At 34.1% G+C, this 14,205-nt stretch overlaps 4 protein-coding genes and 1 non-coding gene across 5 annotated transcripts; 4 read left to right on the top strand and 1 right to left on the bottom strand.

Annotated features, from left to right (window-relative positions):
• Positions 1 to 1,369: 1,369 nt before the first annotated feature.
• On the bottom strand, positions 1,370 to 2,610 carry LOC104771452 (transcription factor bHLH55-like). The gene is made up of 3 exons (XM_010495981.3): positions 2,181 to 2,610; positions 1,693 to 2,079; positions 1,370 to 1,564 (listed from the first exon to the last, which is right to left on the bottom strand). Exons 1-3 carry the CDS (start codon positions 2,490 to 2,492, stop codon positions 1,478 to 1,480), a joined length of 786 nt encoding a protein of 261 aa, XP_010494283.1. The 5' UTR covers positions 2,493 to 2,610; the 3' UTR covers positions 1,370 to 1,477.
• A 2,211-nt stretch (positions 2,611 to 4,821) lies between these two features.
• Positions 4,822 to 6,731, top strand: LOC104771445 (uncharacterized). The gene is made up of 3 exons (XM_087508422.1): positions 4,822 to 5,234; positions 6,074 to 6,189; positions 6,285 to 6,731. The coding sequence occupies exons 1-3, from the start codon at positions 5,133 to 5,135 to the stop codon at positions 6,595 to 6,597; spliced, it is 531 nt and encodes a 176-aa protein (XP_087364548.1). The 5' UTR covers positions 4,822 to 5,132; the 3' UTR covers positions 6,598 to 6,731.
• Positions 6,723 to 8,951, top strand: LOC104771430 (copper chaperone for superoxide dismutase, chloroplastic/cytosolic). The gene is made up of 6 exons (XM_087508421.1): positions 6,723 to 7,163; positions 7,286 to 7,315; positions 7,432 to 7,504; positions 7,602 to 7,736; positions 8,218 to 8,441; positions 8,517 to 8,951. Exons 1-6 carry the CDS (start codon positions 6,927 to 6,929, stop codon positions 8,781 to 8,783), a joined length of 966 nt encoding a protein of 321 aa, XP_087364547.1. The 5' UTR covers positions 6,723 to 6,926; the 3' UTR covers positions 8,784 to 8,951.
• Positions 8,952 to 9,024: 73 nt separating this feature from the next.
• Positions 9,025 to 9,098, top strand: TRNAV-AAC (transfer RNA valine (anticodon AAC)). Its single transcript has one exon. It is a non-coding gene; the product is annotated as a tRNA-Val (tRNA).
• Positions 9,099 to 11,225: 2,127 nt separating this feature from the next.
• Positions 11,226 to 13,292, top strand: LOC104739898 (putative sugar phosphate/phosphate translocator At1g12500). The gene is made up of 2 exons (XM_010460375.3): positions 11,226 to 12,235; positions 12,624 to 13,292. The coding sequence occupies exons 1-2, from the start codon at positions 11,564 to 11,566 to the stop codon at positions 13,035 to 13,037; spliced, it is 1,086 nt and encodes a 361-aa protein (XP_010458677.2). The 5' UTR covers positions 11,226 to 11,563; the 3' UTR covers positions 13,038 to 13,292.
• Positions 13,293 to 14,205: the final 913 nt, after the last annotated feature.

Raw genomic sequence — 14,205 nt, 5'->3', positions numbered from 1 at the left:
CTCTAAGTGGAATGATGTTCTCACCATATAACTCTCGTAACCGTGAACTACGAAACCAATCAGATACGTAGTCATCTGAATTAAGTTTCTTAGTCAATATTACTGCATATCCATGTTCACAAGGGATCCCACATATATCCCACTTAACGCAAGTGCATTTTCTGCTTCTCATATCTGCCCTCTCTGAATGACCATCGATTTCATCGGATCCGCTATCGGAAGAACTTGAATCATTGTCGTCTTCATCAGAAATTACAAAGCCTGGGTCACTTGGATCACTTTCATCTTCCAACATCTTAAGACGCCACTCTCTCTCAGAATCATGTTCTTCGCCACTATTATTGGAGAAAAAATAAAGGATTTATCTCAAAATTACAAAACATGTACTGCAGTCATGCTATTAGAGTTTAAATATCTTACCTCATTGTAACCTGAGAATCGAGGCACTTCTTTAAACCAAATGATATCCTCTTCCCTGAATCAATGTCTCAACTGCTGAAACCATATAAACCCTATTTTTTTCTCTCGATTTTGTCTCTGGTACTTATAAAGGTATCGACTTATGTTTACATTTTGGGTTTTTGGTTTAAGTATAAATTACAATTTTAATTTGGTTAAATGATAGATTAGACAAAAAAATGTTTAGATTTAAAAGACGTGGGGATAGAACTTGAAATTCAAATTAGGTGGGGATATACATTGTCAAACTTTTTTATGTGGGTAGAAACATAATCTAAAGTTTCATGGAGGTGAAGCAAGAATTGGAACTTTGCAGGGGGCTACAACTCGACTACCCTATTCTTTTAGTCATGATGGCATGGGAATCTAAAGTATTCGGAACATCATTAAGTCATACTTTTCTGGCCAGGGACAGAGATCAAATTTATTAAATTTTTAATTAATGAGCTCATAGCAAAACTGATTATGGCTGGTTATTAATTAGTCAAGGAAGCAAATCAGGTTAAAGGATGGAATTTAGACAAAAATTGGTCGAAAAAATCTACATACATCAGTGAAATCACGAATTAAAACAATGATTTCTCATTGTTCATTTGTTTTCCAAATGATTTTTCGGATTTTTTTGTTCGTCTCTAGCTAGAATCAACTTAAAAAAAAAATCTTTTTAGACTTCTCTCAAATTCTGGCTATGTTCTTCAAATTGATTTTTACTGTTAACTTACAGGTTTAGCATTCTCTAAATTACGTGACCATGCATGTTGGTACGTTACATGAAAACCATCAAGTTGGAGTTACATAATCTCTATTTAATTCGTGACTATGCATGTTGGTACTTTGTAGTCATGATGAGTATCACATTAACAAAAAGTCATGATCTATATACACTACCTCTAGGAAGACGTGGCAGGTGGCAAGATAAGTTTAATTATGCAACAAAAATATATCTTATGTTCGTTAACAATACATTATTAATTCCTTTTATTGTACATATATTAAAAAACGAAAAATCCAGGAAAAATTAATATAAATATACATATGAACTTCTGCCCATCTCCATTATCTTTTCGTGAATCTCTGGAAAATAAACCTCTATTCCTTCCTCCACCTGCACAATTTTAAGAATTTCCCTAAAATATTAAATATATTTTTTAAAAATAGATATTTTACTAATAATAATAGTTGCACCCTCTTTCCTCATAATTCAGTACTGAAAGAATATTATAAATAAATTACCTCAGAAATAATGGTGTGTATGAATCTTTGTGGCTGTCTAGTTGAGATGCAACTAACAACATTAAGACATTGCTCTTGAGCCAGAAGTTGAAGAACACTTGAAAGAAAATATTCGTGTCTGTAACAACAACTTACTACGATCTCTAATCCGATCAAACAGGGGCTAACCACAACAGCCATGTGTGTGTCTCCAACACAAGAACAAGTTGACGATGGGGATGATGTTGATGATGCTAATGATCTTACAGAACAGTTGCTTGTTGAAGAACGATGAGTAATAGTTCTCTTGATTCGGTCTCTTTTCTCACTGATCTCTTTGATCTTCTTCTGTAAGTCTTTGATGTAATTCGCAGCTTCTTCGACGTGATCTGAGGAAGAACGTTTGCCCTATTCACGCAATATTATCTTTAAACTTCAAACAAATTAAAGAAAAGTTTGTATAGGAAAATCTAATTAACAAGATAAGTAAGACTAGGAAAATGGCTCACCTTGATGTATTGAGATGGCAATAAATATCTTAGACTCTTGTAAAGATACGCAGCCTCTTGCCTTCTTTGTCTCTCAATGTCTTTATGTTTAGCTCTCTTGTTCTTCGGCTCATCGTCGCCTTTCCTGATTTCACTTGTTATGGTCGTCTCACAGACCTTTTGTCTTCCATCTTTTTGAATCCCAGCACAATGAATGATCGGATTAGGTTCTTGGAATGATATAAGCCTTGAAGAAGTGACCAAACTAGAGAAATCAAGATCATTTTCATGAGGAAAATCTAGTGAGAACAATGAAGAATTTGCAAAATCCATACGATGATGTATTTTATTTTTTCGGTGGTTGTGGGAGTTTTTTTTTTGTTTTGGTAAGAAGAGAAACTTTAGGTGCTATGCTGTTTGTTGGTGTAGAATTTCCATAGCAGCGCTGTTAGTCATTTTATATCATCCTTTTTATTGAAAAAAAATCCTTTATGATCATATATAGTCTTATTTGAAGAAAAAAAAAAGTTTGTGATATCAAAAGAAAACAACGTTTTAACAAAAAAAAATAAAATAAAAACAACGTTAAAATCTCCGAAAGATACGATTGAGTGAGTGATACTAATAAAAGATTATATTTATTTGGGAAGGCATCATGTTAAACGATTTAAGCTGTACATTTAGTGGCTATTAATTAATATGGTTACGCAAGGAAACTTACATTTAAAATGTGCTTCATCTTGCATATCTTTTGTTTCATCCGCCAGTAAGTTCCTGAACTGATAAAGTAAAAAGGGTTTTAATGAGTTTTAACTTAATAATAAATGTAAATATTCAAAAATAAAAGAGTCAAATACTCCCCCTGTCTCATAAAGATTGATGTTTTGAGATATTTTTTTATCCCACAAAGATTGATGTTTTGTAAACTTCAACAAGTAATCATTGAAAATATTTAAATTTTTTGAATTGTTATTGTTTTATATTTTCTTTCTCTAATTATAAATTAATTTATAAATAAAAATTAAAATTTTTCTTAATATGTGTGAAAGTGTCAAAACATTAATATTTGTGAGACAGAGGAGTATAGTTTCAATAATTTCTGTTGTCAAAAAAAAAACGTTCAATTAATTTCTTATGTACTACTCCTAGTCTCTTATGTTCTGTAAATATGGATTTTAAAGTTTTCACATATACTCAACCAGTTACTCCTTCCTAACAATACATACACTATTTTATGCAATAAGCACTTTCTCGTAACTACGGCCTATAGAAATCCAAGAAACATCAAAGTTTACAATTTTGATATTTACTATATAAAAAGTCTAGAAAATTCTCTTAAAGAAAAACAAGATGAAAATTATTTAATCGTATTAAATCATTATTTTATGGTTAATTACATCATTATTAAGTCAATGTCATTTTCTAGTTTGCCAAAGATGCCGGAATACAGTATTTAATTCTTAGGCCGCATAGAAAACATATAGTCCCTAGACTCCTATTTTATATTACTGCTTTACTGTTTTCATCAAGGAAACAGTTGATTTTTTAAGAGTTTATTATGTCAATTTCATGCGAAAATGTTAAAATTTTATTTTGTCCAAAAAAGGAAAAAGATATTAAATGAATATTATAATTAAATTGTACTGAAAAAATTCAATAAGTTTTATTAGTTTTTGTGACATGATTGCATGGCGTCTAAATAAAAGATTCGTAACATCGATCGTACTCTTTTTTTGGGGACAGCGACCCTATACTGTATACCAAAAGTCTAATGAGCGCATAGCAAAACTGATCGTTGTTGGTTAATCATCAAAACATTTACTTCAATCACCGGAACTTATTGCAGCATACTGGTCTGGTTTAGACATGGATTTTGGTCATAATCGGTCAAAATTAAGGATAAATGTGAAATCGCAAATAGAAGAAAACAATCACCTACTCAAATTAAGTCCTTGCAAGTGTTTTACTCGTTAGACAAATTTTCTCGTTCAAAACTCATCTCAAATTTCGACTATGTTTTCTTATCTTTGAGTTTCGTTGTGTCTTACAAGTCCAACACTATTCTAGTTTATACAAATGCATTAGCAAAAAGAGTTTACCAAAGAGATAAATGAAGATTACGTTACATGAAAATATCACCGAATATTGAGTTACATGAGATGAGAGTCATCAATATGTATACAGTCCGTTACTTTAGCTCAAATACATTATATAGAAAAACTGATCACTAATCAACGATCGCTTTCAAGTCACGTATATGAAATGTAAGTGGTTGATATTAAGAAATTCGCTAATTAATCACAAATTTATTCAACGGTAATGGAGATTAAGAAGGGTATTTATATTCCAAAATATTCATATTGGGGGCAAAATAGAGTCTGATTGCGAATGATGACGCGGACACTTGAAATTATTTTGCAATAATTGGTGGATTTTTAATGTATAAAGGGACTACATACTGGGATCAGGGTTACGTCTGATACTTCCATCTCATAGGGATAATGGTCCATTTGATATTTTACGTAAGCGTGTGTGTCATTACTATGATCATAATTCATGAACATGTATATATGTTGGCAATTATGATGAACATGTATGTTGGCATGCAATTTTTGGAAAAGGTCATCATAATCATGAACATGGATGTTGGCAATTACGACGGTGGTGACACAAGTGCTAACACAAACACACACTATCATAATTAAAAACTACAGGTTTTTGTATATAAAAAAAAAACTACAAGTGTTGTTGTATACCTACTACAAATTGCTAATTATATATATTTAAATTGTAAAGTAGCTAATTATTTCAAACGCGATTGGTTGATTCAACCGGTTAGAATTATATTTTGACTCAAAAAAAAATATTTATTTTGGTGAAAATATATAGTAACTGAATATATATATATTGTAACTAAAAATATTACTTTTAAAATTAAAAAGGAAAAATTAGAAATCGAGAGGAAGAAGAGAGATGGCGATGAAGATAACCAAAGAGGAAGTTGTAGAGAAGCTCAAGGACGACGGCGATTTTGACCGTCTCCGCCTCAAGATCATACGCCGCCTTAAGGATAACGTAAACCCTAATTTCTCTTCTTTTTTTTTTCCGCCCTTCTCGCATTGCATCTATGGATAATAATACTAATTAGTGTTTATGGCTTTAGGACCTGTCATCAAATTGGAATCCGATTTGCCTCAGTTTTAGCTATCCGTGGAATCTTTAGTTAGTTTGACTTTGAGTATTAGCGAATTCAATTGAGAGTTCGATGCAAAGTTTGCTCTTTTGGTTCATATAGACTGAGAGAGAGCCCAATCCTCCATGAGTGGTTTTTAGGTACCTAACTCAGTTAGCTACTCTGTTTTGTTTTTTTTTTTTTTTTTTACTGTTTTTGTAATGATGTTGCTGGTGATATGGTTACTTTACTTAAAATAAGAGTCGTTTAAGATAGGGAAAGTTTGGTCATTGATTTTGATTTTGGAACAATCGTATCTGAAGTTGCTTTAGAGACGTGGAAGTAAGTCGACAAACCAGTGATGATTTGGAGAGAGTTTTCCAAAATGCCTTCAAGTAGTTCTTAGCTAATCAGATCCTAGAGGAGATAGTTTTCTTATAATTGTTAGATCACAGCTATGGCTGATTCTCCCGGCAGTTTTGTCAGTATTACTTATCAGGATTTGGTCAAGTTACTCGCAGTTGATGTATTCTTCACTATCTTTGAGGAGTCTTTATACTAATCCATCGAATAGGCGTTTTCAATTCCACAACTTGGTTAGAACTTTTAGATAAGAGTGAAGTTTACTTCTTAGCCAGAGAAGGTAGTGTGAGGCAACTTTTAGATAAACATCTCGAGCGTTGCTCTTCTGGACACATTGTGTTCGGACTTCTGACTATTAAAACCGGGAACTGGATTGCAGGAGGAATTACGAAACAACATGATATCAGTTGTCAAGGAGTCAACTGCTTTACAACGACCGGGTGCTCAAAATATGAATACCAGGCAACTCTCTGATGCGATATTCAAAGAAGTCGGGTTAGTTAACAAGGCTATTCAGCTTGACTCTTGTTGTTGTAACTATTTATGACAAGCATATTACTAACAAAAAGATTTGGATTGTTTGTTTCTAGGAGCAAGATGCTGAGCCAGCTCTCAGATGGGTTATCGGGTATAATAAGATCAGAAGACGGGATGAAGAATGAAATCAGAGAAACAGTGCAAGCCGTCTACGCTACACTATCTAACCCAGGAGGCGGATCATCCTCTAGAGAAGCAGAACATAAGATTTCAACACCAGTCCCAAAATCAAGAGCTGATCTCAACACCAGTCCAGCGAGTAAACAAAAGCAAGATCTGATCCGAGGAGTTGTAGGAGTAAACAACAAAGGAGAAGCATGTAGTGATGAAGAAGAAGATCCTGAACTCCCTCCTGGTTTTGGCTAAAAAAATGTAATTTGCTTATGTAGTTTATGTATCAACAAAACTCCCTTGAAAATTATTGCGTTTAAGGTACTAACAACACTAACTGTTTGTAATAACAACAATTACTACTGTACATTGATTTTTTTGTTCACAAATTTTGTTATACCAACCTACCATCACGTTTAATAAAAGTTGATTATAGTATATGATGATTATGTCAATAATTGCTTATTTATTAAAGTTAGTTCTAGATTAACCGATTAATTTTTTTTTTTTTTTTAATAAATTTGAAAATTGGAGTGAAGGGTCAGAAATAAATAAAAAGCCGCAAAAGCTGAAGAAGGAAGAAAATGGCATCAATTCTGAGGTCAGTGGCAACGACTTCAGCCGTCGTAGCCACCGCGTCTGCGATTCCTATCGCGATCGCTTTCTCATCTTCTTCTTCTTCTTCATCTACCAACCCCAAATCTCAATCTCTCAATTGCTTATTCCTCTCCCGATCGTCTCCACGTGGCTTAGGACTTTCACGAAGCTTCGTTAGCTCTCCCATGACGACTGCTCTCACTTCTGATCGTAATCTCCCTCAGGTTTCGGTTACAAAGCTTTAAACTTTTGAGTTACCCTTTTTCCAATTTTAGATTTTTTTTTTTTTTTTAGCTTTCCTAATTCTATGATTTTAGTATTTTAAGTAGCTGAGTTTGATTTGCAGGAGGATCGAGTCATGATGCCTCAGCTCCTTGTAAGTCTTTCTCTTTCCTATTACAAATCATCTGATCAGTTTCTAAAGCTAGTTTTGGATTGAGCTACTGAGAGCTTATGCTGTCTGAGTCTTAATTGTTATGTTTTTGTTCGCAGACTGAGTTTATGGTTGATATGAAATGTGATGGTTGTGTTAATGCCGTGAAGAACAAATTAGAAATCATTGAAGGTTAGTAAATATATATAGGACTTTTATGTATCTTCTTCTGTTTTGTTTGTGATTTACTATGCTGGTGCTTATCATGGAAATTTGATCTTAAAAAAAGGAATTGAAAACGTGGAGGTGGATTTACCCAACCAAGTTGTGAGGATACTTGGATCTTCCCCTGTTAAGGCTATGGCACAAGCTCTGGAGCAAACAGGTCGAAAAGCTCGGTTAATTGGACAAGGTGTTCCTCAAGGTTAGATATCTTTCTTCTGCTTTTTTTCTTTTTTTTTTTGGTTGTCAGAATAATGAAGACATCTGTTCTCACCTCGTTGAACATGTTAGGAGTAAACAAGAATTTACATTGGGATATAGACTTGACCTTTGAATCACTTTTTGATACACTGCCGCGAGTTTGTTCTATTCTGATTCATTAGAACTATTGGTTTGGGGTATTTACCTATTTGATTACTTGTCATGTCTTTCATTGATGACTCTTTTCTCAGAATAATGAAGATGTTAGTAGTACACAAATAAATTAAACAAGACAAGAAAATCTACATTGAGACAAAGTTTTGACCTTTGAATCACTCTTTGATACACTGCCGCTACTTTGTTCTATTCTGATTCATTAGAAGTATTGGTGTGGGGTATTTACCTATTCCATTAATGTGTCCTGTCTTTCATGCATGAATCTTTTCTCATTCGTTACTTTTACTTGGTGATGTGTTTGGCAGATTTCTTAGTCTCAGCTGCAGTAGCTGAATTCAAAGGCCCTGACATTTTCGGGGTGGTCAGATTTGCTCAGGTCAGTATGGAACTTGCAAGAATCGAAGCCAACTTTACTGGTTTGTCTCCCGGAACCCACAGCTGGACTATCAATGAGTATGGAGATCTCACAAAGGGAGCAGCCAGCACCGGGAACTTGTACAATCCATTTCAAGATCATACTGGCACAGAGGTCAGTTAAGCTCACTCTAAAAACACGAAAAGATCATCACAATCCTCAAAAAAGTCAAATGTTTTTCTCTGTCAGGCTTTGGGAGACCTGGGAACACTAGAGGCAGACAAAAACGGAGAGGCTTTTTATTCGGGAAAGAAAGAGAAGCTCAAGGTTGTGGATCTTATTGGTCGAGCTGTAGTGGTGTACAAGACCGAGGATAATAAGTCAGGCCCGGGATTGACCGCCGCAGTGATCGCTAGAAGTGCAGGAGTTGGAGAAAACTACAAAAAGCTCTGTACTTGTGATGGCACTGTCATATGGGAAGCTACAAACAGCGATTTCGTGACCAGTAAGGTATAATAACAATTAACAAATTGATAAGACAGACAGTTACGTTTTGTTGTAGCTATGGAGCACTTGTTTTTGTATCAAAACTTGAGGTTTGTATTGAAACAACACAATCTTTTTTGTATCGTACCAAATTCTTTGTGTGGTGTGTAATGAAATGTAAGCAAAGAGTGGGAGTAATAGCAGTAGTCTAAGTCTTGCTCGTCCAGAATTGATAAGTAGAACTAATTTGCAAAGCAAAACATTACCAACAGGGTTCGTGGTGTAGTTGGTTATCACGTCAGTCTAACACACTGAAGGTCTCCGGTTCGAACCCGGGCGAAGCCATTTGATTCGTTTTTGTGACTTTTGTAAAATATTGACCAAATGTTTTAGATAATGTTTCGTTGTCACGGCCCTATGCAACTAGCTTTAGTTCCACTGTTTTTGTCCCCACTAGAATTGGGTCGCACATGGTAACAAATGGTTCCTACAATAATCAGCCCCACATAATTTATTCTTGTAAGCTTAAGAACTAAGAAGTATTATATATCATAGAATTTTGAAAACCAAGAACATGTGCTGTGCTATAAAAAATATTATACTCTGATATCATATAATCTTACATGCCAGAGATAATCATCATGTACTATGTTTTCTTTTTCCTTTACAAAACCTACAAAAAGTTAAGTTTTTCTTCCTTGTAGCATTTTAGTACTTTTAATTACCATATTTTTTACTATATAAATAAAAGGATTAGCTAGTTAGTTGATTTGATATCATAAAGCATATACGTAGACATCCATCATTCTAAGGTTTCTTACAAAGTGACGGGCTGTAATCATCATTCATTGGATTTTGTCTGACGGCAATCGTAAAAGAAGACATTTTGTTATTTTGGGAATGCAACAGACAGAAAAATGAAAAGGTTTACTGGTCCCTTCTAAGTAAAGATAGCTCTCTTACCTATCCCACACATTCGTATTTAATATTATATTACCTTGATTATTTGTATATAGTAGATGTGTGTAGTGCATGTCTACATAATTTATAGATAATTGTTATTTGGAATTACATGTACATAGTATATAATATAACCATATAATTTGATATCTTATAACCAGATGTAAAAACGATAAAATGATTTTATGATAGATGCACATGCACTTTTACAAATTGGACATACAGTATATAACTTCAGAACATAATCGTATAATACCAAAAAGGAAAACAAATCATGATTCATGTGTTGCATCTTTCGGTTTTGGATTCCTTTTCATTGTGGGACAATTTCTTTTTCTTTTTCTTTCTGTTTTTGTCAACGAACAGTTTCTCGTTTTGTAATTTATTAAGGCACTTCACAAATTTATTCTCCACCAAGTTATAATTTCTTTCACATAACATTAAGGATGTTTTAGTAAAGTCCACCGTGTGCAAGTTGTTATTTGCCTTTTCATATGTTTTAAGAAAAAAAAAAAGGAAAAGTGATTTATAAAATTATTATCACCTTGGATATTAGCAATCGCATGCATGATCAAATAATGATTTTAACCTAGAGAATGCGATAAAAAAAAATATTTTATTTGCAGAAAGTAGCATTTAATTTTGCGAAGAATATTGCATTCTATTGGCCAAGTCCCCTTTTCTGGAATTATATCCTTTTTTATAATTTATTCTTTTACCATAACTGGTATTGAACTAAGTCATTAAGATAAACTATAAGATATCATGTCCACATGACATGCCATATATCTGTTACAGTATAAACTGAATGCGTGATTAATGCTGATGCCAAAAGAAAAATCTCGTTAGTGCTTGACAGATGTGATTTGATTTTGGTATTTGTGATCACCTTTATTAAAAATGTACTATGGTCAATGTAAATAATTTAAAATGTATGTTTAAAAATCTCGACTAAAATAATTATAATCTAAACCCAAATATTAGTATATAACTATGTTGACCAAAAAAATGATAGAAAATCTTATAAGTTAGATGAATGATATAATCTAAGAGAAACTGTATGAAACATCCTTAGTATGAAACTTTAGTCATTTCATTGTTTTGTTAATGCGTATCCATTCTGTCAACACCGACGCATTTGTTTTTACATGTTACAATGAAAATCCTATATGGAGTAAATTTTTACACCATTTGTTTTGATGGAACCATATACACACATATGAGATATGACCTATTCCATCTTTGTTACTGATGTTGAATATATTTTTGGCGTGTTCTAGAATGTACATGTTAGGCTACTGTATATTCAAGAATAATTAATTGCTAAGAAGATTGTATTAAACGGACAATTATTAAAAATACACAAAACTTGAAAAGAGAGGCTAATAATTATTAAGTAGTGACTATAGGGGTTTGTAATTACGTAATTAGGCTGCGTCATAGAGGATTGCTTCCAAATTGGATCTCAAACGTGGACCTACTACCGACACTTCTGACTCATGCTTAGACTCCGAACACAAGACTTCGAATCTTAAAATTAATTTTTCCTTAGATTTGTTTTTTTTTTTTTATCTCTTATTTTATTTTTAAACAAGAAAATTCCCTCCAACTATAAGATCCAACGGCTGATATCACCCTATACCTTTACAGCTAAATCTAAATCTCCGCCGTCCGATTCATCTCTCTCTCTCTTCTTCTTCTTCTTCTTCTTCCTTCCTTCCTTCTTCTTTCCTCTCACTCTCAGATCTCAAACCTCACCAGAAAAAGATAAAAACTCACACTTTCTCTCTCTATAGAGAAGAGAAAAAAAAAACTCATTATTCCCATTTTACCCTTAAACCCAAAACAATATGGTTGAAGCACAATCATGGACAACGCGGCGGATGAGCAATCCAAGATTCGACGCCGCCGCAACCGGCGCACCAACCATCGTAGACATCCCCGGAACACCTCCACACTCCTCAGCTTCCTCACCTCTCAAACCTTTCTTCCTCTCTTCCCCCACCATATCTCCGACAATCCTCACGGCGGCTATCATCGCCGCCTGGTTCGGCTCAAACATAGGAGTCCTCCTCTTAAACAAGTACCTCCTCTTCTACTACGGTTTCCGTTACCCTATCTTCCTCACCATGACGCACATGCTCTCCTGCGCCGCCTATAGCTCCGCCGTGATCAACTGCGCCGGAATCGTTCCACGTCAGCACATCTTGTCTCGCCGTCAGTTCTTGAAGATCTTATCTTTATCAGCCATCTTTTGTCTCTCCGTCGTCTGCGGCAACACGTCGCTGCGTTACATCCCTGTTTCTTTCAATCAAGCTATCGGAGCCACCACGCCGTTCTTCACCGCCGTGTTCTCTTTTCTCATTACCTGTAAAACAGAGTCCACTGAAGTTTACTTAGCTCTTCTCCCCGTCGTCTCCGGCATCGTTCTTGCTTCTAACTCTGAACCTTCTTTTCATCTCTTTGGTTTCCTCATCTGTGTTGCTTCCACCGCCGGCAGAGCTCTCAAATCCGTCGTCCAGGTAACAAAACTTAATTTACCATGTAATAATCCGTTTGGTTTTAATGAATTTTCCGGTTTAGTACCAATAGAATCCGAAACTGCGTTCCGATTTCGGTTTTATTACAGCACATCTCTCTTAATTATGTCCGAATTAGGTTTATTTATAACAAATTTGGAAGGAGTTGGAAACTGAACTGAGTCCGGTTTAGTTCAGTCTCTGTCTGAATTTGAATCTATAGCGTATATATGCACATGATCAGATTCAAATTCTGTTTTTGATCGGTATGATCGAATTGCGTATAGATTTAGATTGGATCTCACTTTGATTAGAAGGAATTTTATTTGAGTTTGAATCCGGTTATTTAGCGGTTTGATTGAACCGGATTTTTGTGTTTTTCTTTTTATAGGGGATAATTCTGACGTCGGAGTCAGAGAAGCTACATTCGATGAATCTTTTGTTATACATGGCTCCAATGGCGGCTTGTATCTTATTACCATTTACACTATACATAGAAGGAAACGTGTTAAGAGTCTTGATCGAAAAGGCAAGGACGGATCCATTGATCATCTTCTTGCTAGCCGGGAATGCGACAGTTGCATACTTGGTGAATTTGACGAATTTCTTGGTGACAAAGCACACAAGTGCACTCACATTGCAGGTTTTGGGGAACGGAAAAGCCGCGGTGGCTGCCGGAGTTTCGGTTCTGATATTTAGGAATCCGGTCACGGTGATGGGGATTGCCGGATTTGGTGTCACGATTATGGGAGTGGTTCTCTATAGCGAAGCTAGGAAGAGATCCAAATTGCTTAACCAGAAGTAAAAAAAAAAAAGTGAGAAGAGAAAAAAAGATAACTGGATTTTAAACCGATGAAGTAATTTTTATTATTTTTACTTTTTATTTTTCTCGGTTTAGTTTCTTGATTCTTTGGAATTCTGCTATTGTTTTTGAACCGGTTTGGTTCGTTTTGAGAGGGGGGTAAAATCAATTTAATTGTAAATGGTTGAGATTGGGTGTGAAACCTATGAAATGGAAAAGAAAAAAAAAAGAGGGAATATATATATACTTATAACAAAAGTGAAAAAGTAGGGAGCATAAAGTAAAGGAAATAAGATTGTATCTTTATTTTATTTTCCTTTTTTTTATATTTTTTCCTTGTACTGTTATGTTTTATAGTTTGTCTTACCAAAATTATCAAAACATAGTGAGGGAAAAAATGTTAAAATAATAAATTTCTTTCCACTTCTGATTTGAGTTTCTCTGTTAGGCGAAATCGCATTTTCATCTCGTTAGTTAAATTTACACATTTTTTTCATTTTCATTATTTTTAGCAACTTGCCATCTTTTATTGTCAACTTGCTCTTTTTTATGCCAACTTGCTCATTATTTACTTGAGACCTATTTTTATAAATTTTGTATTCTTATAATGATTTGCAATCCTACTATTTTGATCTAAAAACTAGTTTAGCATTGTTACAGAACACGTTAGACAAATTTTATGTTATACTATAATTGAGTAATCAAACTCTCTATTCAGCTGAACCAAACGTTACATCCAAAATGTAATCAGTATAATATAGGTTTAATAAGATGTTGATTTTTTAGCTAATGTAGGTTAATTAGTTTTATCATTTGACTTACTTTTCAAGGTGTGTTTCAATATAGCTAACATTTTAAGGTGGTAACGCAATAACACTTACTTAATAGGTTTAGCCGTTTAGGTAATATAATTAATAGAATAGTTATATTACATGCTTCATTTCATATAGGATGTAAACAAATCCAAGTTGTTGCGGTCTCATTCTCATAATTGCTTGCATATACTAGTATAAATCTAACGTGTTGGTTGGAAAACCACATTTTCTTCAAGAATTTATGTTTTAAGTTTGTTTTTTCAAAAAAGGTGTAAAAATTAAAAAGAAAATAAGAAGAGAGAGAGAGAGAGAGAGAGAGAGAGAGAGAGAGAGAGAGAGATAATGACAGCTTATGT

The sequence above is a fragment of the Camelina sativa genome, chromosome 3 (assembly GCF_030686135.1).
Source record: "Camelina sativa cultivar CO46 ecotype springtype chromosome 3, ASM3068613v1".
In the NCBI taxonomy this organism is placed as follows: Eukaryota; Viridiplantae; Streptophyta; class Magnoliopsida; order Brassicales; family Brassicaceae; genus Camelina; species Camelina sativa.
Note: the sequence above shows the minus strand (reverse complement) of the source record. Positions and strands in the feature narration are given on the sequence as shown.